Source organism: Ovis canadensis, chromosome 3, assembly GCF_042477335.2.
Source record: "Ovis canadensis isolate MfBH-ARS-UI-01 breed Bighorn chromosome 3, ARS-UI_OviCan_v2, whole genome shotgun sequence".
NCBI classification, from domain to species: domain Eukaryota; kingdom Metazoa; phylum Chordata; class Mammalia; order Artiodactyla; family Bovidae; genus Ovis; species Ovis canadensis.
The window spans coordinates 16,721,758-16,744,215 of NC_091247.1; the positions used below are offsets into that span (position 1 = coordinate 16,721,758).

General features: G+C 44.5%; 1 protein-coding gene and 1 long non-coding RNA gene across 2 annotated transcripts in view; one reads left to right on the forward strand and one right to left on the reverse strand.

The window, feature by feature from the left end:
* The window catches only part of LOC138435453 (uncharacterized), a 41,544-nt gene that overhangs the window by 9,748 nt on the left and 9,338 nt on the right, over window positions 1-22,458 (reverse strand). The window lies entirely within an intron of this gene.
* Window positions 1,798-20,358, forward strand: RSAD2 (radical S-adenosyl methionine domain containing 2). The gene is made up of 6 exons (XM_069580143.1): window positions 1,798-2,215; window positions 6,936-7,097; window positions 11,109-11,338; window positions 13,787-13,936; window positions 16,086-16,118; window positions 18,037-20,358. Exons 1-6 carry the CDS (start codon window positions 1,864-1,866, stop codon window positions 18,199-18,201), a joined length of 1,092 nt encoding a protein of 363 aa, XP_069436244.1. The 5' UTR covers window positions 1,798-1,863; the 3' UTR covers window positions 18,202-20,358.

Consider the following 22,458-nt stretch of genomic DNA (forward strand, 5'->3'; position numbering starts at 1 on the left):
TCTATTTCTGCTTTATTGACTATGCCAAACCCTTTGACTGTGTGGATCACAATCAACTGTGGAAAATTCTGAAAGAGATGGGAATACCAGACCACCTGACCTGCTTCTTTAGAAATCTGTATGCAGGTCAGGAAGCAACAGAACCAGACATGGAACAACAGACTGGTTCCAAATAGGAAAAGGAGTACATCAAGGCTGTATACTGTCACCCTGCTTATTTAACTTATATGCAGAGAACATCATGAGAAACACTGGGCTGGAGGAAGCATAAGCTGGAATCAAGATTGCCAGGAGAAATATCAGTAACCTCAGATACGCAGATGACATGACCCTTGTGGCAGAAAGCAAAGAAGAACTAAAGAGCCTCTTGATGAAAGTGAAAAAGGAGAGTGAAAAAGTTAGTTTAAAACTCAACATCCAGAAAGCTAAGATTATGGTATCTGATCCCATCACTTCATGGCAAATAGATGGGGAAACAGTGAGAGACTTTATTTGGGGGGGCCCTAAAATCAGTGCAGATGGTGACTGCAGCCATGAAATTAAAGGACACTTGCTCCTTGGAAGAAAAGTTATGACCAACCTTGACAGCATATTAAAAAGCAGAGATGTTACTTTGCCAGCAAAGGTCAGTCTAGTCAAAGTTATGGTTTTTCTAGTAGTCATGTATGGGTATGACAGTTGGACCATAAAGAAAGCTGAGTACCAAAGAATTGATGCTTTTGAACTGTGGTGTGGGAGAAGACTCTTGAGAGTCCCTTGGACTGCAAGGAAATCCAACCAGTCCATCCTAAAGAAAATCAGTCCTGAATATTCATTGGAAGGACTGATGCTGAAGCTGAAACTCCAATACTTTGGGTACTCAATTCGAAGAAATGAGTCATTAGAAAAGACCCTGATGCTGGGAAAGATTGAAGGCGGGAAGAGAAGGGGACAACAGAAGATGAGATGGTTGGATGGCATCACCTACTCAAAGGACATGTGTTTGAGTAAATTCCAGGAGTTGGTGATGGACACGGAAGCCTGGTGTGCTGCAGTCCATGCGGTTGCAAAGAGTCAGACATGACTGAGTGACTGAACAGATAAGTGAATCACTTTTTTGTACACCTGAAACTAACGCAACCTTGTAAATTAACTATACTTCATTTTTTTTAAAAAAAAGAAGGATCTTATAAAAGCATCTGATTTTTCTCTTGTCTTTTAAAAATGGTGTAGACAAGCATAAACCTGCAGGGAAAGATAGATAAATGGCTGAATTTCAACATTTGAAACTTTTTACCATGTGGAAATGCATGCATTAAGATGAGTCACTAAAGGAAGACTCAGGCATTATGCCTTCATGTGCCTATGCATTTCAACTGAGATCTGAAAGGGGTCCTGAGCTGATAGAGTCTGCTCTAATCGTCTACCATGCAATCACTCTTCACTATTTGGCTCTCTGGACAAACTCTCGCTGAGCCCTCGCAAATAAAGGGCACTGGGGCAGATGCTTCTACAGGTTATGTCCTGCACTAGCAATGCAGCAGCTGCAGAGGTGGCGATGTCTCTGCCTAGCTCTATCACCACTTGCTGGATCCAAATAGAGATTCGAGAGCAGCATGTCCATCCACATCCAGTCTGAACTATTGCTGATTTCAGGAGACGGGGCTGCGGCGCGGGGCAGATAAAAACAGATGTCGGTCCTATTCCTGAGACTTCAGTCTTGGCCCTGTTCCAACTTTCATTTTCGCGAAGAAGGAAATCGAAACTTAACCCTCAGCTGAGCATTAGTCAAGAAAGGTGTGTCCCTCCTCCCGTGTGACAGGGTGTCGGGCATGTATAAAAGCCAGCCTGCAGTTGCAATGCAGCCACAGGGCACCTGCCACCATGTGGATGCTGGTACCCGTTGCGTTCGCTCTCAAGCTGCTGAGCATCTTCCTGCAGCCTCTGGGCTCCGTGTGGAGCAGCTTGGGGCCCCTGTTCCTCCAGCTCCGGGCAGCATCTTGGCTGGCAGGGGGCGAGAGGAACCGGCTGCTCCAGGGCAGGAGGGAAGCGGGGGAGCCCAGCAGGGCGGAGGGAGAGGGCGGCGGCGACCTGCCCACCACTCCCACCAGCGTCAATTACCACTTCACGCGCCAGTGCAACTACAAGTGTGGCTTCTGCTTCCACACAGCCAAAACGTCCTTCGTGCTGCCGCTGGAGGAGGCCAAGAGAGGTCTGCTGATGCTGAAGGAAGCAGGTGAGTCCCCAGACCCAGGAAAGCCCTCAGGTGCTCAGCCACTTCGAGAAGGGCAAAGAGGCTGGGGTGGGGGTCGGGGGCAGTCCCGGCCAGAGAGGTTTCCCAGGAACTCAGTCCTTCCCAGGACACAGCTGGATGCACTGTGGCCAGAGGAGGTGAGGGCGAGCTGTGGATGGATGCCAAGATCTTCCCAACCTGCAGAGTGGGCTGGCATGGGGGAGCAAAGCATCACCGCTTCTAAGTGAGCAGCGTCGGGAAGGATGCAGGTTGGGAAGTTGTGCCACTCTCTGAGTTTATGGACTGAGTTCCCCAGAAACAGCTGATGAGAGCTGCTGACAAATACAAAAACTTTTGACTTAAGAAATGCAATGTTTGGGTTTGTTGTTTGGGATTATTTGCGTGCTCTTATCATGAATATTTAGAGAAGCTGTGTACCATTCAAGCAAGGCAGTGCTTTTGCTCTGGAGACTTGCTCACTGAGTGTCACCGCATCAGTAACAGGCAGGCATCTTAGAGAGAGCCCAGCCAGTCCAGGTCTAAGGTGACCTGCCCTCCTCCTCTCCCGTCTACCTGTCTTCCCTAGAGCACCTCCTAAGCCAGCAACCTCAGCCACATCACCAGCTTCTTTCTCAACCTGCTTAACTCTGCTGCAGACATATAATACGTATTTGCCCTGGCTTGCACACATACTGAACATCACAGTGACCACATCCTGATAAAGAGCAGGTAAATCTGCAGAGAACAGCAGAGTGCCCATAGCTCCTGCCGCCTTCAGCCCCAGCCCTTCCTGCCCAGGGTAACCACTAGCTCCTATTCTGACACCAGCCTTGCCGGATTTGGTACTTTATATGCTGAGAACGTGCAGTGACTTTTACTGGATCTGACGTATTTCACTCCCTATATGTCTGCCCGGTCACCCGCAGCTCATCCAGCGCCTGACCCACCTCACCGCCGTTCCCAGTGGCGTCTAGCTCAGCATCTTGGTATTTCTCACCAGGACGGTTGCAGTTCATCTCATTGTCCCTGTGTCCCCATGGAAAGCACGTGATCATACCGAAATATATGGTGGATGCATAACTCCCCCTACTGAACTTCCTTGCCTGGCCTCCAAGCCCAAACTTGTGAGCACAGGCTTGCAGCACCATGTTGCCATCCTCACCCCATTTCCCGAAGGACCCCATGTTATGAGCACATCACGGGACACATTTCTCCCCCAACACCTTCCTCGTGGACCCTGATTGCACTGCTCTCTCTTTCTGGAATGCCAGTCACCCCAAGCTCTGTTAGTGAACTTTCAAAACTCCTTAGAATTATTCCTGGTCCTCTTCATGCAAGATACCTTCCCAGGTGGCAAGTAGTGGTAAAAAACCCACCTGCCAGGTCAGGAAACCCAGGAAGCTGGGGTTCGATCCCTGGGTCAGGAAGATCCCCTGGAGAAGGGAATGGCAACCCACTCCAGTATTCATGCCTGGAGAATCCCATTGGCAGAGGAGCCTGGCGGGCCAAAATCCATGAGGTCACAGTCAGACATGACTGAACAACTAAGCGCATAGCGCAGTGCCCTCCAAACCCACCCATGAGGCTGCAAAAGGCAACATTTTCATTCTTTTTTTACTGCTGAGTAGTATTCCATTGGGTTTATATATACCACATCTTTATCCATTCCACCTCTGATAGACACTTTTGAAAAATGGAAAAGCTTTTGGCACAGCAAAGGAAACCATTGAGAGAAGGAAAAGACAACATGAATGAGAAAAGATGCTTGCAAATGAGATGACTGATAAAGAATTAATAGCCAACATATACAAACAGCTCAGGCAACGGAACATCAATAAACAAACAACTCAGTTAAAAAATGGGCAGAAGAACTAAACAGACATTTTCCAAAGAGGAAATGCAGATAGCCAACTGTCTGTGTCCATGAAAGGATGCTCAACACCACGAATTATCAGGGAAATGCAAACCAGAACCACAATGAGGGATCATATCTCCTCATGCCAGTCAGAATGGCTACCATTGAAGAGACCACAGATAGCAAATGCTGGGGAGGATGTGGAGACAAGGGAACCCTGGTACCCTGTGGGTGGGAATGTAGATTTGGGCAGACACCATTCAGAGCAGTATGGTGGTTCCTTAAAAAGCTGAAAATAGAATTACCATGAAAAAAAAAGTGAACATGTTAGTCACTTGGTCATGTCCAACTTTCCTTGACCCTATGGACTGTAGCCCGCCAGGCTCCTCTAGGCTCCTCTTTCCAGGGGATTCTCCAGGCAAGAATACTGGAGTGGATTGTCGTTCTCTTCTCCAGGGGATCTTCCCAATCCAGGGGTAGAACTCAGGTCTCCTGTATTGCAGGCGGATTCTTTACCATCTGAGTCACCAGGGAAGCCCGGTGACACAACAATATCACTTCTGTGAATATATTAGAAAGAAGTGAAAACATTAATTAAAAGGAAACATGCACCCCAATGTTCATGGCACACTACTTACATTGCCAAGGTATGCAAGCAACCTAACTGCCTGTGACAGCATGTTTAAAATCGTGCTCTTTTACTTTACTGTTTTGTTTTTAATACATGGGTCCCCAAAGAGTTTGAGTTCTAAGACTGAAACTTGACATTCTGTTTATCTTTTTGTCTAGCAAAATATCTAGCAGGTAATAGGAATCAAATGAATTTTCTGAATAGATGATTTAATGCATGAATGAACAAATGGGAGGGCTGAGGTGGTGGAAAGAACTTAGACTCTTGATTCATAAGGCCAGTATTTGAGTTCCTGCTCCAGCACTCATTAGATGTGCCAAGAAATTTGACTTTCTGACTATCAGTTTAACATTCTTTAAAATATAGAGCAAAATGATAGCTCATATATTGATCTTACAAAGCTTCTACAAGGCACAAATAAATGAATGTTCTTGTTTTTTTTTAATAGAGCATAAACTATTATAGTTATAAGTAATACATATTGCGACCTCTCAGTTTTAAGCAAATAAAACCAAAGTTAGTTAAGATGGTTAGGGTATAGTATGGGTGGCATGTCCTGTAAGTGAAATTTCTAGTAAATGAAGGAAAATCTTTTTTGGTGACTATTAAAATTTAAATTTACTTTTACATTTAAATTAAGAAAATAAATGTAAATATACATTACATTTAAAATTAAAATTGCTACTCTGGATGAAGAGGCTTCTCTTGTAGCTCAGTTGGTAAAGAATCTGCCTGCAACGCAGGAGATCTGGGTTTGACTCCTAGGTCAGGAAGGAATTCCCTGGAGAAGGAAACAGCAACCCACTCCAGCGTTCTTCTTAGAGAATCCCATGGATGGAGGAGCCTGGCAGGCTACAGTCCATGACATCGCAAGAGTGGGACATGACTAAAACAATAAAACCACCACCACTCTGGATGAAGATGCTTCCAAAATATATCATCTACTCCTCTGACTTTTACACAGCAGATTGAATAGAATGCAGCCATTATGAGCATCGTCACAGCTCTTGACCTGAGCTGTGACAGGATGGATTGGGTGTTGCCACCACTGTGAATGAATGGCTCCTTTTCTAAGCTCTTAGCCACATCTCTACATCCCTTTCCTTCAGTCTTCTTGTTCATTCTTCCCTTCTATGCTGCTCCTCAAACTCATCACTGGCTACACCGCTGGCCAACACCCTGTTTCACTTTCCTCAGTTATCTGTCCCTGTTTAATCACACTTTGGGGAACAATATTTTATTGAATAATAATGCTCATCACACAAGCTGCCTCCTAGCATGTTAGCTTATCAAGAGTGAGATGATATAATTTATCTTCTGTCCCACTGCAGAAACATTTGAGAGCAAAACAGGGTGCTGGGAAAAGCAACTGATGAGATGTGGTCTCCGTAAACCACGACTGTCCTGGGAAACCCAGGATGGAGGGCAAACTCACTTTAGAAAGATCAAAGGCTTTGGAGCTTGGACCTATGTCCTAGCTCCATTTCTCTCTGTTAGTTCAGTTCAGTTGCTCAGTCGTGTCTGACTCTCTGTGACCCTATGGACTGCAGCACACCAGGCCTCCCTGTCCATCACCAACTCCAGGAGTTTATTCAAACTCATGTCCATTGAGTCGGTGATACCATCCAACCATCTCACCCTCTGTTGTCCCCTTCTCCTCCTGCCCTCAATCTTTCCCAGCATCAGGGTCTTTTCAAATGAGTTAGTCCTTTGCATCAGGTGGCCAAAGTATTGGAGTTTCAGCTTCAGCATCAGTCTTTCCAATGAATATTCAAGACTGATTTCCTTTAGAATGGACTGGTTGGATCTCCTTGCAGTCCAAGGGTCTCTCAAGAGTATTCTCCAACAACACAGTTCAAAAGCATCAATTCTTTGGTGCTCAGCTTTCTTTATAGTCCAATTCTCACATCCATACATGACTATTGGAAAAATCATAGCCTTGACTAGACCGACCTTTGTTGGCAAAGTAATATCTCTGCTTTTTAACATGCTGTCTAGGTTGGTCATAGTTTTTATTCGAAGGAGCAAGCGTCTTTTAATTTCATGGCTGCAGTCACCATCTGCAGTGATTTAGGAGCCCCCTAACATAAAGTCTGTCACTGTTTCCCTATCTATTTGCCATTTCTCTCCAGTCTCATTCTATTACCTTGAGAAAACACTACTCTTTCCATTTAAATGATAATGGATGTTGATGAAGTGCTAAAATAGAAGGAAAATCCATGTGCCTTCTGTCCCAGGTATGGAGAAGATCAACTTCTCAGGCGGGGAGCCGTTCCTCCAGGACCGGGGCGAGTACCTGGGCAGGCTGGTGAAGTTCTGTAAGCAGGAGCTGCAGCTGCCCAGCGTCAGCATCGTCAGCAACGGGAGCCTGATCCGCGAGAGCTGGTTCCAGAAGTACGGTGAGCAGCCCTCGGGGCATGTGACTCTGGCCTCTGTCACTGTCGCTCACTGTATTTCCTTCCATCCTGGGCCTCCGGCCTGGCTGCTGGGGATCCGAAGGGAGGGAAAAAGCAAGTATGCTAGTTGTAATCTCTCTTCAGGCTGCACGCCAAGTTTCGGTAGGGCTCTCATAAACAAGTATGGCAAAGCAGATAGCAGGACCCACCAGCAGATGCTCCCGTCCATTATCAAAGTAGCTTTAGTTGAGGGGAAAGATGACCACAGTGGACAGTTTTGCAAGCCCTGACCTTATTGTTTCCTATTCATGTTTAATATTTAGAGTGTTTATGGAAATGACTCCATTTTAGTAGTCTCCTGTATAAATTGAGGGATTGGACTAAAACAGTCATTCTCCCCTCTGGCTATGTATTTGGCTACTGAGGAACTTTAAATAAGACATCTCCGCTGGAACTGGCCTCCAGACTATTTATTTCAGAGCCTTGCGGTGTGTGGACATTCCAACTTGGGGTGCTCCAAAGGAATTCCACTCTGCAATCAGGGTTATGAACCCCTGGTCTTAAGACTGTTGCTATTTTGTCACTAAGTCGTGTCCTACTCTTGTGACCTCATGGATAGTAACCTGCCAGGCTCCTCTGTCCATGGGATTCTCCAGGCAAGAATACTGGAGTGGGTTGTCATTTCCTTCTCCAGGGGCTCTTCCTGACTCAGGGATCAAACCTGTGTCTCCTGCATTGGCTGGTGGATTCTTTACCACTAAGCCACCAGAGAAGCCTGAGACTGTGGAGGTCCCTTAATGCTAATTTTCACATAGATATTAATATTCTTGGAGAAGGAAATGGCAACCCACTCCAGTATCCTTGCCTAGAAAATCTCGTGGACACAGGAGCCCGGTGGGCTGCAGTCCATGGGGTTGCACATAGTCGGGCATGACTGAGCGACTAACACTTAGACTTATTAATATTCTTAGAGCAGTACCTGGAATTTAGGAGGGATTTGAAAAATGTTAGCGATTATTACATTTAATTTAATTTATTTATTTAGTCTATTCTATTTATTCTGTTTTTTAACAGTTTTTTTAGAGTTAATTCTTATTGGAGTATAGCTGCTTTACAGTATTGTGTCAGTCTCTGCTGTACAGCAGAGTGAATCAGCTGTTTGTTTACATGTATCCCCTCTTTTTTTGGATTTCCACCCCATTTAGGTCAGCACAGAGCACTACTATCATTTTAGTAAGCAGTTCTGATTGTACTCTTTGGGTAAAATGTTCTGTGTTTGCTTTCTGTGAGTTGTTTGAGTCTTGAAATCACTCAAAGGGTAGTTGCATGTACGACTTGTTGAGGATGCTCACGGGGATCTCTGATGAAACCCTCTTTCCTAAACGATAAAGAAATATGGCTGTGGGGGAGGGGAGGGCAGGGTGTGGGGGAGGGTTGTACTTCCCATCTGGGAAAGGTAAACAGGAGGAGCACAGGGCCACAAGTCAGCAACAAAACCCCCGTGAAGGGAGTCACTCAATCAAAGTTGAGCGTCAGAAATTCAAAAGTAAGCTTTGGGAACTGAATTTAGAGAGATAAGATGGGGTTATGGAGCCATGTAAGCAGAGAAGACTGAGTTGGGTTTGCTGGCTGTGTCCTGGGCAGTGCGTTCCCTCCAAGACAGTGGTGTGAGGAGTAAGGACCACAAGCAGTGTTGCACCTTAGGGCAAAAGCTCGGAAGCTGGTCTGGAGAGGCAGTGCAGAGTAGCAAATTTGGAAGTGGCTAAGAATGGCACCCACTCCAGTACTCTTGCCTGGAAAATCCCATGGGCACAGGAGCCTGGTAGGCTGCAGTCCATGGGGTCCCAAAGAGTCAGACACAACCGAGCGACTTCACTTTCACGTGTTGGAGAAGGAAACGGCAACCCACTCCGGTGTTCTTGCCTGGAGAATCCCAGGTGCGGCAGAGCCTGGTGGGCTGCCGTCTATGGGGTTGCACAGAGTCAGACACGAATGAAGTGACTTAGCAGCAACAGCAAGAGAAAGGATGAAGCTGAAGCTCCAGTACTTTGACCACCTGATGCGAAGAGTTGACTCTTTGGAGAAGACCCTGATGCTGGGAAAGACTGAAGGCAGGAGAAGTGGGAGGCAGAGGATGAGATGGTTAGATAGCATCACCAACTCAATGGACATAAATTTGACCAAACTCCTGGAGTTAGTGGAGGACAGGAGAGCCTGGCATGCTGCTGTCCGTGGGGTCACAAAGAGTCAGACATGAATGACTTAGTGACTGAAAAACAGCAAATCAAAAAGATCACTGGGGTAGGGAGAAAACAAGAAAGTGCAAGGACTATTCATAGCAGACACTTTGACAGCCAATTGTGAACAACCATTGATTTTTATCCTATTCAGAGATCAGGATTAGTGTTGCCATACGCTCAGACTATTCAAGATATATCCTAAATCTGCAGTCTATTTTTTTACACCTTTTATTTTGTATTAGAGTATGTTCCATGTGCTCAGTTGCTCAGTCATGTCAGACTCTGCAACCCCGTGCACTATATAGCGGGCCAAGCCCCTCTGTCCATGGAATTTCCCAGGCAAGAATATTGGAGTGGGTTGCCATTTCCTCCTCCAGTTTAGTTATACATAAATCTATTCTTTCTCGAATTCTTTTTCCCATTTAGGTTATTAAAGAGTACTGAGCAGAGTTCCCTGTGCTGCATAGTAGGTCCTTGTTGGTTGTCTGTTTTAAACATAGCAGTGTGTCCAGGTCAGTCCCAAGTGCTTTCACCTTGTCAATCGCAGATCCGAGGCTGCCACTGCCCTGCTCCCTCCTGGTGATCATACATTCATTCTCTAAGTCAGTGAGTCTGTTTCCATTTTGTGAATAAGTCCACGTGTATCATTTTTAAGATTCTCCAATACAAGCCCTGTCATTCCATGTTTCTCTTTTTCTGCCCGACTTCACTCAGTATGACAATTTCTAGGTCCATCCATGTTGCTGCTGTGGCATTGTTTCATTCTTTTTAATGACTATGTTCAATCTCCCAAATAAAAATATTTAAAAATGAAATATTTTTGTTACCAAGTCCAAGCTCGCTCTGCTCACCACACGACAGGCTTTAAAATCGGGAGAGGAGGTGTTGAGACAAGAAATAAGGACTTGACTCCAAAAGCTGACAGAAGGACCAGATCGCAGATTGTCTCAAAATAACCATCTCATTGGGGTCTGGAGGAGATGAGGAATAAAGTAAAAAGGCCCCAGATTTTGCAATTATTCCCGCAAGTGCCCTCAGGAAGGGGGTGTATATGTTTCTTTTCTCTTGCAGGTGGACAAGTTCAGGGTGTTTCTTCGAACAAAAGCATTTTGGTTTAACATTCAGGCAGAGGGGCAGGGTTCTCCAAGGCAGGCCATTGTGTATGGACAGGATTCTTTTAGTAAACAATAGCAAATGGAAGCAAACATTAAAGTAAAAGACAAAGAGCTGACCTGTAGTCAGATTTAGCTCTTGTAACATTTTTAAATGTCTGGAGGAACAAACAAAACATTTTTGCCTACTTCTGTGGTCCTTAAGGCTCCAGTTCTCCACCTCTGGCTTGAAAGCCTGTGCTCTTTTTATATGTATATAATTTTATTTCTCTATTTTTGGCTGTGCTGACTTCCCTGCTGCGCAGGCTTTCTCTAGTTTTGGGCACCAGAGGCTACTCTTCCTTGGAGCGCGCAGGCTTCTCATCACAGCGGCTTCTCGTGCCGCGAAGCACAGGCTCAGGGGCGCCTAGGCTTCTGTCGCTGTGGCCTCTGGGCTTGGAGCCCAAGCTCAGTAGTGGTACTCGGGCTTGGTTGCTCTGAGGCATGTGGGTATCTTCCTAGATCAGGGAGTGAACCCATGTCTCCTGCGTTGGCAGGCCGATTCTTTCCCAGTCAGCCACCAGGGAAGCCCAAAAGCCTATGCTTTCATCCTTGGATGGAAAAGCTTAACATAAGTGTTCATCCTTGGACAGAAAAGCCTAACAGTGATCGTTTTCCCTCAGGTGAATATTTGGACATCCTCGCCATCTCCTGTGACAGCTTTGACGAGCAGGTCAACGTCCTTATCGGCCGTGGTCAAGGAAAGAAGAACCACGTGGAAAATCTCCAGAAACTGAGGACATGGTGTAAGGAATACAGAGTGGCCTTCAAGATAAACTCAGTCATCAATCGATTCAACGTGGACGAGGATATGAAGGAACAGATCAACGCGCTGAACCCCGTCCGCTGGAAGGTACCAACCGCACTGCTTTTGTGGTTGTAATGAAGTGAACGTTCAGGAGAGATTTGCTTCAGGGACACCCAAATTGATAAGGATACAGAAAACTCTAGACTCAGAGAGCTAGTTGAGTTTGGTCCTTCTTTCTGCTAGACTTAAAATCTGCTTCTGAGGACTCATCCCATACGCACTGTCCTGAAATAGCTTAGCAGGAGGACTTGTGTGAATATGTCGGGGTTTTTTTTTTTTTTGGTAAAGATTTCTTTATTTTTGACTGTGCTGGGTCTTCACTGCGGCATGAACTTTCTTCTAATTGCAGCAATGAGGGGCTGCTCTCTAGGAGCAGTGCGTGAGCTTCTCATTACGGTGGCTTCTCTTGCTGCAGAGCACAGGCTTTAGACTTCAGTAGCTGGCAGCATGTGGACTCAGGATTTGCAGCTCCTGGGCCCAGTAGTTGTGGTGCATGGGTTCAGTGGCTCCGAGGCAAGTGGGATCTTCCCGGGTCAGGGATTGAACTTGCGTCCTTTGCATGGCAAGGAGGTTTCTTAATCACTGGACCACCAAGGAAGCCCCTGAATATGTGATCTTAACAATCTGCCCTGGTCATTTTCATGCGGGGATCCATGAAAGTCTGTGACTGGACTCCAGACTAATGTAACTGAAGATAGGATGTAGAATTCAATTCTAGCAAGGAAAAGAGAGGAAGAAAACTCATGTAATATGAAGCTTTGTCTGCTGGGATAAAGTGGGAAGGCGAAATGGGAAAGGTTTAATTCTGCCAAAAAACCAGGAAGACTTCATGTAAGAGGCAGTATTTGACTCCCTCTCTAGCAGATGAGTCTTCCTTGACTCAGATGGTAAAAAATCCACCTGCACTGCAGGCCACCTGCATTTAATCCCTAGGTCTGGAAGATCCTCTGGAGGAGGAATGACAACCCACTCCAGTACTCTTGCCTAGAGAATCCCATGGACAGAGGAGCCTGGCGGGCTATGGTTCATGGGGTCTCAAAGAGTCGGACATGACTGAAGCGACTTAGCAGGCATGCATGCACATAATGGCTTAAAATCTAAAGGGAAAACCTCAAAATTAAAGTGTTAAATATTTTAGGAAGCCTATTTCACCTGGTATATTTCATCATTTAAATCTAAAATGTAGTAAGAAACAATATGTATTTCTACATAAAGGTTTAAAAACTACTTTTAAAAATACCATAGTATATATACTAACAATAAAATTCTGATCTAAAAAATTGAAAATTTATAGGCAGATATATTATAAATGGCTTCCCAGGTGGTACTAGTTATAAAGAGTGTGCCTGCCAACGCAGGAGATGCAAGAGATGTGCATCTCAGGAAGATTCCTGGGTCAGGAAGATTCCCTCATTAAGAGGGCATGGAAACCCACTCCAGTATTCTTATCTGGAGAAACCCATGGACAGAAGAGCCTGGTGGGCTACAGTCCACGGAGTCGCGGAGTTGGACACAACTGAGTGACTGAGCACGCATATTATAAACCTGATTATTTTGTATCAAAGAACTACGACATAGATAGTACATAAAAATTGCTTCTATTTCTTAAGTCACCAAAAACTGTTCAATAGGTATAACTAGCTAATGTTCCAAACCCAAAGGCTAGAGATGCCCCCAAAAGTAATAGTTAAGGAGTTCCTCTCCTATACTTTCCAATTCAAATTCTGTTCATCTCATGAAGATTATTTTTAGAACCCTAAGAGAGATTTCTAGATATATAAAATATTCTTATAAATTTACATTGATTTCAGCTGAAGTTTCTAATTTTGTAAAAGATGCTGAATTACCCAGTGTTGATCCCCTGAAGAAGGAAATGGCAAACCACTCCAGTATCCTTGCCTGGAAAATTCCATGGATGGAGGAGCCTAGCAGACTACAGTCCATGAGGTCACAAAGAGTTGGACACGACTGAGCAAGTTCACCTCATTTCACTCATATTATGAAAAAAAAAAAAAGATCAAATATAACCTAGATCAATTTTTAAAAAATTTATATTTTGGGAATATTTGGGCTTTTAGTACCATAGCCCCAAATTTCAGGGCACATATTCATGTTGCCAGAGCAGTGTCTTTCTAGAGTGTTCCTCACTCTAGAACAAGTCTTCTCTGCTGGGCTTCCCTGGTGACTCAGATGGTAAAGAATCCACCTGCAATGTGGGAGACTTGGGTTCGATCCCTGGGTCAAGAAGATCTCCTAGAGAAGGAAATGTGTGCTCACTCCAGTATGCTTGCCTGGGAAACCCCATGGACAGAGGAGCATGGTGGGCTGCAGTCCGCAGTCCACGGGTTCGCCAAGAGTCGGACACAACTGAGCAACTAACAGTTTCACTTTCTCTGCTCAGGAGGGATGAAGCTGGGTTCAGAGGGAAATGCAATCTGGGATAAAAGGTGGTGAAAAGCTCTTTAGGAGGCCAACTCTACCCTTGTGTTCCAGGTCTTCCAGTGTCTCATAATTGAGGGTGAGAATTCTGGAGAAGATGCTCTGAGAGAAGCAGAACGGTTCGTGATCAGCGATGAGGAGTTTGAAGCGTTCTTAGATCGCCACAAGGACGTGTCCTGCTTGGTGCCCGAGTCTAACCAGAAGGTTAGAAAGTGAACTTTCTAAGCACATTAAAGTGTATTAATAGAAAGTGAACATCATTTTGTTTCCCATCACACACGTAGCTCCAAAGAGAAAAGCGTCTCCGTCAAGGGCTGCCCACGCGGGGATGTGGGAGGGTTTCGTGGAGAGAGGGGAGGAGTCTCATGGTAGATATAGAAGCTGTACTAAATCTTTCGGTTTCCAGTGAGAACAGTGGGTATGTCTTGTTAGCACAAGTGCATACGTCCTGTAGATTAAACCATGCCAGCCAAAGCATGTCTACCCTGCGGAGCTTCCACAGAGGAAATAATCAGAGTGTTCTCTGAAGCCAAAGGAAAAAAGAACTCCTTGTTCAAAGCTATGTTCCTGCAGTGTTAAGGAGAAGAGTAAAAAAACCTTGAAGGTACTTAACATACAGAGAACAGGTAAACTCATGTTGTCAGTATGGAATGCTATACTGACTAAATAGCATAGTTCAGAGGACATTAGGGAGCCAGGATAAATTTGCATGGTATGATATTGGGTGCAGATAAAGAACAACAGCCAAATCCATTCGACCTTTAATCCTAGTGTGCACGGGTATGTGTGTACACATCCCGTGTTCGTCTTGGGGTAATGGATTATCAATCATTTTTGTTCACTTTGATAACTCTTCGGACTTTAAATCTTTCTAAAATAGGTAGTTTTGTTATTTTTCAACTATTTAACAATCAAAAGCTTTCCCCATCTTCCCCCGAAGAATAAACAGGCAGCAAAATCTCTCCCTCACATGCTTATATCATATTGGAAATTCCAGAACAAGGGCTCATTTCTTATGCTTTAGACTCCTAAGTCATGTTGGCCAGAGCATGAATAAGAAAATCCCCAGATGGGGTCAGAGCAGCTTTCAAAAAGAGGACAGAGAACAGAGGAGAAGACTCATATGTCCACACTGTTGCATTTGACTTTTTAGAAATTGTCTTAATTATGCAGTTAATGTAAGATCAAAGAAAATATAAGTTATAATAAGCATTACTATCATACTTGGTGAGTTCTTCACAGAGGGACCATGAGCCATCACTCCCCCATTTCAGAAACACAGGGGCCTGAGTCAAAGAGTTAACTGATCTCACCATGTCAGAGGCAGGATTAACGGACCTCACCTACATCAGTGAAAGGGTTAACTGACCTCACCCACGTCAGAGGTAAAGTTAGCTGACCTCTGCTGTGTGAGAGGCAAGGCTGGGCTGACTTTACCTATGTCAGAGGTATAAAGTGAGGTGAACTAAAGTTGCTGTAGAGACCAAACAGCCTACAAGACTGAAAAATATTTACAATCTGGCCTTTATACAAACACATGTGCAGACCTGAACCTCTGTGGGCATGTATGGAGGGTACAGCTTCCTACAGAAGTACAGATACACCCTCCACATACCTCCGAAAGGCGTCCCTAGTTACGAGGCATGAAAGCAATGTTCAAGTCCTCAGTAAGCTCCCAGGTAATAGCATTAAAGGGCTTCCCAGGTGGTGCTAGTGGTAAAGAACCCGCCTGCCAATCCAGGAGACATAAGAGACACAGGTTCGATCCCTGGGTTGGGAAGATCCTCCGGAGAAAGAACTGGCAACACACTCCAGTATTCATGCCCAGAGAATCCCATAAACAGAGGAGCCTGGGGGACTACAGTCCACGGGGTGGCAAAGAGTCAGACACGGCTGAAGCAACGTAGCACACAGGCAGTAGCATTAAACAGGTTCTGCTTTATTCACTGAAAAGGGGTTGCATGTCACACACACAAGGAACATTGAACGGTGAAGGACGGGGCGCTCCAAGATCTGGAGGGCATGGAGAGTTAACCTGGGGGCTTCCTTGTCAGAGGTGCTTTCAGAGAGCCCTGTGACCCTTCCAGCAGACGCAGAGGCCAGCTTGCTGGAATATGTTGGAATCTGAAGACACAGACAGATTGCCCGGGTAGGGGGCATTTTGGGTGGGGGCGGGGCCCTGGCAGGTGGCTTACCTTGTGGAGATGAATCCAAAGACGCTCAGGAGTTTTGAGAAATGGTGACTCCAGAGAGAAGGCTAAACAAACACACGAACATTGTAAGGCAGACAGCTGAGCGTACATACTGAAAAATATGCCTGAAACTGAATTTGTCTGTAATTTCTCCTTTGCAGATGAGAGATTCCTACCTTATTCTGGATGAATATGTGAGTATTTCTAGTGCATCATAAAATGATCCCTTAAAAGTTAATTAAGCAGCAAGGCCAGAGTTGAGTTACAATCAGCATAACCTTTTAACCCATATTCGTTCTTTTTAGCCAGCATTTCTTATTCTTATTGTCACTGATTAGCGTCAATATTATAGAGCCCTGACTTCATCCACTGTGTCCATCTTGAAGCTAAGGCGTTGGGCAGGTCTTGGCTTGAACCCAGGGCCCATGTTTGCATGACCACCCTCCCTCCTCTGCCACTAAACGGTGTCTTCCCTGTGGCCATGGGTCCATGGAAGTTGTGTGGAGCTGACATCACACAAGGCAGACCACCTCTGTTATGCCATCTTTGGCTGGCTTCTTTGGTCACGGGGCACCAGGGGTTCTTTGCAAGAAGGACATGTCACAAGTCACATTATTGCCTTTAATTCCTCGGATGCTGCCGACTTATCTCTAACAGATAGCCATCGGCTTTCGGCTGAAGAGGTTGCAGAGTCCCCTAAAGCCACCGATACATTCCTATGCCACTGCCTTCCGAGGGAAAAGATAGCCCGGCATTCTCAAAACTGAAAAATCACTTTCCCTTTCCCTCTGTCTCTTCTGTTTTTGTCCCAATTCAGAAACTTTTGCCAACATTTCTAGCACAGGACAAGTACTTCCATTCAAAGACCTGTTTTTAAGAAATGAGTTCCAAGAAGAACAGTGGCTTTTCCATATTTAAGTTGGATTTGGTGTTTCAAGAAATGCTTCCTGTGACTTTTGACACTTTATTATTTTCAAGTTAATCAGCGACGCTTCACAGTCATTCACTTTTTTGTCAATATGAGCTTTCTTTACAGAGCAGAGGGGTAAGGGTGGTAACACAAGTGTTTAGTTTATGGGTTCAAGGTAGAGAGGGAAAGTCAAACGGAATTTATTTTTGGAGTATCCTTACTGCCTTGGGATTTTTACCAATGTTCCTTCAAAATTCTCTGGTATCTGCGTAGTTGGAATAAACAGAGTGGGAGAAAAATTTACTTTTGGCAATTTAAGAGCATTTTTATTAGGTAAGAATTACTATAAAATGCTCTGTGCCATGGTAGGTCATAAGGTATGAAGATCTGATTCCTCGCTCCAAGATGCTTAACTTAGGATAAAAACCAAGACCCCTGGACTTCCCTGGTGGCTCAGCGGCAAAGAACCCGACTGCCAATGCACGAGATGCGGGTTCAATCCCTGATCCGGGAAGATCCCCTGGAGGAGGAAATGGCAACCCACTCCAGTGTTCCTGCCTGGGAAATCCCACAGACAGAGGAGCTTGGCAGGCTGCAGTCCATGGGGATAGCAAAGAGTCGGACAGGCTGAGTGAGTGAGCAACAACACCAAGACCCTTAACAGGGCACATGACACTTCTTGATATGGGACCTGCCTGGCTCTGTAGTGCCTTTTCGTACAACTTTCTCTCCCTTTCTTAAAAGAACACTTTATTATTCTTCACTTATTTGTGCACACACAGTTTTCACACCAGCAATATCACCTACCTGAAATTTCCCAAACTCACTGTGTTTTTTCTGGGCTTTAACAATACTACTCTCTCTGGCTTACAATTTCAAAACACAACTCAAATGTTCAGCATCTTTTGGAAGCCTTTCCAGATTACCCTACCCTCCAATGGAGGGATACGTACATGTATACAATTCTGGTTATCCTGCACTTACCTGGTCTAACGTATTCAGATGGGTGATGGGAGCTGGTTGAGAGCAGAGATGCTGTCCAATGGGCTCAGCATCCCCAGGGGAGCATCTCGCTTATAGGTCTCCACAAACATTTGTTGGAATGATCGGAATATCCAGAATCATTTTGAGCTGATCCCTCTATTTGAGTTTTATAGGAAAATTATATGGAAATATTCTAACTTTTGTTCTGAATTTCCTAGATGCGCTTCCTGAACTGTAGAAATGGGCGGAAGGATCCTTCCAAGTCCATCTTGGACGTGGGTGTAGAAGAGGCTATAAAATTCAGTGGCTTTGATGAGAAGATGTTTCTAAAGCGAGGAGGGAAATATGTGTGGAGCAAAGCAGATCTGAAGTTAGACTGGTGAAGCTGAGCTGGTGAAGCTGGAAGCTGGACCACCCTCTGCCCACCTGTGGGGACCACCCTGGGACTCTATGTGTGGCTGCCCCCCTTCTGATGGGCACTTCTCAGGGGCCCCAAATCACATTTTCATTGCAGTGGAATCTGCTTGTCTGTGGTAACTGAACCCACACAAATAACTTAGATAATTGAAATCTGTAGCTCATACAAGACAATTAACCTTAGTTAATCAGCTTATTTTGCATTTAATGTTCGAACAGTATTTACTGTGACTCCTGTGTTTCTGTTTTGGAGTTGTTTTCCTAGTCCTTTCAACTGACAGTTATTTTCCCATCTGGAAAAATTAGGAAGTCTCTCCACCTGTGGGGAGGCTCTTTATTTCTCAGCCTTTATATCATTGCAACCTTGGATATTTAACTAGAAGTTGAGAAATAGTCCATACGTATTTCAAAAAAATAAGAAATGCTCATCTTATCAGGCTTTGGTGAGACCCAGAAAGAGATAATCTGTAGCCCATACTGACTATGCCAGGAATGTGAGCCATCTCCCTTTAGTTTTCCAAGATTCTTAACAAACCCGAGGTGTGCTTTACGCTTTGTGATGGAGTTGACGCAGGGTCAGGGCTTGGGTTGCCGTGGGGATCCTCTGAGCCTGCAGGCAACGGCATTGTTTATTTGTTTGGCTGTCTAAACATCACTGGAAAGAGTTTCCTGGATGGGCATGATCCTGTTGGCAAAAGCACCTGGTGACGGTGGAGCAGGGGTTTGAGATTGGACCTGGCTTTTCTGTGCATAAAGCTGTGGCACAAAGCTACCATTTCCCACTGAACTCTGAACCACTTGAAATAAGAATGTACTCTAGGGCAACGTGAGAAAGTTCCAGAGCCTTCTCTTACTGCTAAGAAAGAGCTCAAGGAAAAACGTTATTTGAATTGGGTCAAGGAACAAAACCCTCTTCTGGTGGAAATACCACCTGAACTTTATTCATGTAACCTAGACACTATCCCATTGCCTGGAAAGTAATAATTTTCTATCATTGCTCTAAAACAGCAAAATCAAGGACAATTTTTTTGCTCAAAGAATTCTTTTACTAATAATTCAGCTGCTGTTTTGGCCACTAGATGGCATCTAAATGTTGCCTGATTCTGTTAAGCCCCCATGTAGAAATTCTACTTGAGAATCTTTTCTTTAAGACTTGCAGATTTTGAAAGTTTGGTTTAAGTGACTTTTTTTTCCTCAAATGTTAAGTCACTGTGATTCAAATGAAATATGAAGTGAATTTCTCTCAACCTGAGGGAAACTGCATTTCTCTTTCCCCAAAGAGAAATAATGTAAAGTAAAACACTGCACTTGAGAAAAATGAAAAAAAAAATGTATATAAGAGAAAAACAATAAAATAAAAATAAAAAAATGAAAAAAAAGAAAAATGAAAAATAAGCTATTTTAAATACATTTTCCAGCTGTTTTTACACCACCACCCACTTCCTTATGCACCGACAGAATTTTCAAACCTTTAATGTTTAAAATATTCAAGTGTTCATTTTTCTTTAGCTGGAGAAGTAGCATTACAGTAATTTCAAGTTTGGATCATATAACATTTATATTTTCAGTTTTTAAATATTTGTGTCCATTTTGTGAGACGTAATTTCAGTGAGGAATGTCCATTTAAGTCCTAAAGGCAAGTATTTTTGTGGTGCTTTCAATTACTGCTTGGTTAGGTTGTGACAATAGGGATGGAATTTTGTCTTAGGAAACCTGGAAAGACTGGACATTAGTAATAGCATTCTGGTGTACAAAGTATGAATCTGAAACATCTGATATGTCAGCTCCTCTTCTATGACAATTTGGAGTTTGGAGTCTAGTTCTTCAATCAATAAAGAGAATCATGATAAAAAACAGGTGGGCAAATTGTCCATGAGGTTCTATCAGAAAGTAATTCATTGCACAGGCCGCTCTCTTGTTGAAAGGACTAATTCATTCCTCATGATTAGATGAAGGCTACTCACACCATAAGCTTTTAAGACTTTGTCTTGAGTGTGTTTTGGACATCTCAGTTTTAGGGAAATATATGTATATATGTTTATTTTTTTCTATATGTGGGATGCTCTTGACTGCTGGTTTGTTGTTTTGTAAGATGTTGTAATAAAGTAATTTTTGTACACTAATCTTCATTCTCAGTGGGTCAATGTAATGAAGTCTCTCCTTGGTGTGTGTTTAAGTAATTGCAGGCTTTTACAAACCACCAGTGCTAAAGGCAAGTATGCTTTAAAAATCAACAAAGTTACCAACAATTAATGAGCACATTTCAGACAGCCCCACTGGCAACAAGATGGAGCAGAGAAGAGCCACTGGGGAAAGCACTCCTTGTGTTTTAAATGAAAGCTAGTACTCCTCGTGTTTTAAATGGGGGCCTGGTGTCCTGAACTTGATCCCTTTGGAAGGAATGAATTCCTGTAGACAGGCAGCAGGAATAGCAGCAGCCCAGGATTTACATGGTTGCAGAGCTGCTGTTCTGAATATCACAGGGTCTGCAGTCCGCAGAGCGGGCACCCGGCACCCAGAGTCCCTGATGGCGCGGAACCATTCGGAGCACCTGGTTCGGAGCTCATGCAGTCCCTGCCCCTCAGATGCCTCAGACCAGGCTTGACTTTGTTTCTCCCCTTTGATCCTCTTTGATCTCCCCTTTGATCCTCTGATTTCCCCTTCCTGTGTCCTCCCAGCCCTTGGAGCCAAGGGTTCTACACCCCCAGCTCCAATGCCCACCCCACACCCTCCAGACTCAGACTGGCCCTTCTTGGACATGGGGCATTTTCTCAGACATGTCATCACATTTAATCTTCAGTTATAAGTACTCACTTCTTGAGCTTCTCTGGTGGCTCAGATGGTAAAGGTGTCTTCTTGCAATGTGGGAGACCCAGGTTTGATCCCTGGGTGGGGAAGATCCCCTGGAGAAGGAAATGGCAACCCACTCCAGTACTCTTGCCTGGAAAATTCCATGGACAGAGGAGCCTCGTAGGCTACAGTCCATGGGGTTGCAAAGAGCTGGACACGACTGAGTGACTTAACTTTCACTTTACTCACTTCTTCAGGAAGGATATGGCCTCATTATCTTTGCCCACCCTGGACTTGTCGGGCCAACCCTGGGCTCTAGCCCCCAGGACAGGGATCAGATCCAGGGGCTTGAGGACAGTGAAGGAGACTCAAGAGGCAGCCCAGGTCGTCCAGCCTTGTGGCCGGGACACGGGCAGCCGTGTCTCGGGTGCACAACCCAGCCTCAAGTCTCTGCTGGCGTCTGCTGTTCCAGTCAGTGGCAAAGAATGGGAAATTCCACAGAAAGCCCACATAGCAAGTTCAACTCAGATGCCATTAAGTTGGGTATGAAAGATGAGAAAGGCTTTTTAACCACATGTTCCCCCATGATTCTAAGACGAATAAGCATTTGGAGAATATTTGAGAAATAGAACACAGCAAAATGAAGAAAATAAAAATTATCCATAATTACAGTGGCCCAGAGGCAACTGCTAGTTCATTTCATGCATATTTCCAGTAGTGCATATTTTTAATAGAATTGAGTTCTTACTCAATTTTATTTTCCACATAGCTTCTGAAGGGTTTTAAAACCAATGAGCATTCTTATACTTTAATGAGAACAGCCAGTTCTTAACAATTCACACGAAAAGATGAGAAGAGATTCAATGGTATCCTAAAAACCGCAGTTAATTTGAAAACACACAAACACACACACACACACACCAGATCTGGGTTTTGAATTGTTTACAAATTTGATTACGAATGTGAGTGCAACTCGTGTCCTGGGAATCCACTTTATCTAGAAAATATACATATAATAATAAAAACAAAACTTCTCTGGGCAAACTCATTCCTGGAGGATCTGGGGAAATGCCCAAAAGTGATTTATTATTTTAACTTGGGCCATCTCGGCTTGTCCTTGTCTGAGTCTACCCTCAATTCCCATGTGTGAGTTTTTTCCACCCCAGCAAGCAATTTTCTCATATCAGCGTGATGTCCTACTTCAGCTCAATTCTGATACTTTTTACCTGGAGGTAGCATCAGACCCCGGTGGCACTAGTGCCTGCCAATACAAGCAACATAAGAGACTCAGGTTCAGTCCCTGGGTCGGGAAGATCCCCTGGAGGAAGGCATTGCAACCCACTCCAGTATTTCTGCCTGGAGAATCCAACAGACAGAGTAGCCTGGCGGGCTACAGTCCGTGCGGTAGTGAAGAGTCAGATACGATAGCGCAG

Bases quoted from the DNA above. Each gene is read 5' to 3' on its own strand.
- RSAD2 (XM_069580143.1), top strand. From the start codon at position 1,864: ATGTGGATGCTGGTACCCGTTGCGTTCGCTCTCAAGCTGCTGAGCATC. The intron at 7,098-11,108 runs GTGAGCAGCCCT...GTTTTCCCTCAG, and splicing joins GAGCTGGTTCCAGAAGTACG to GTGAATATTTGGACATCCTC. The intron at 11,339-13,786 runs GTACCAACCGCA...CTTGTGTTCCAG, and splicing joins TGAACCCCGTCCGCTGGAAG to GTCTTCCAGTGTCTCATAAT.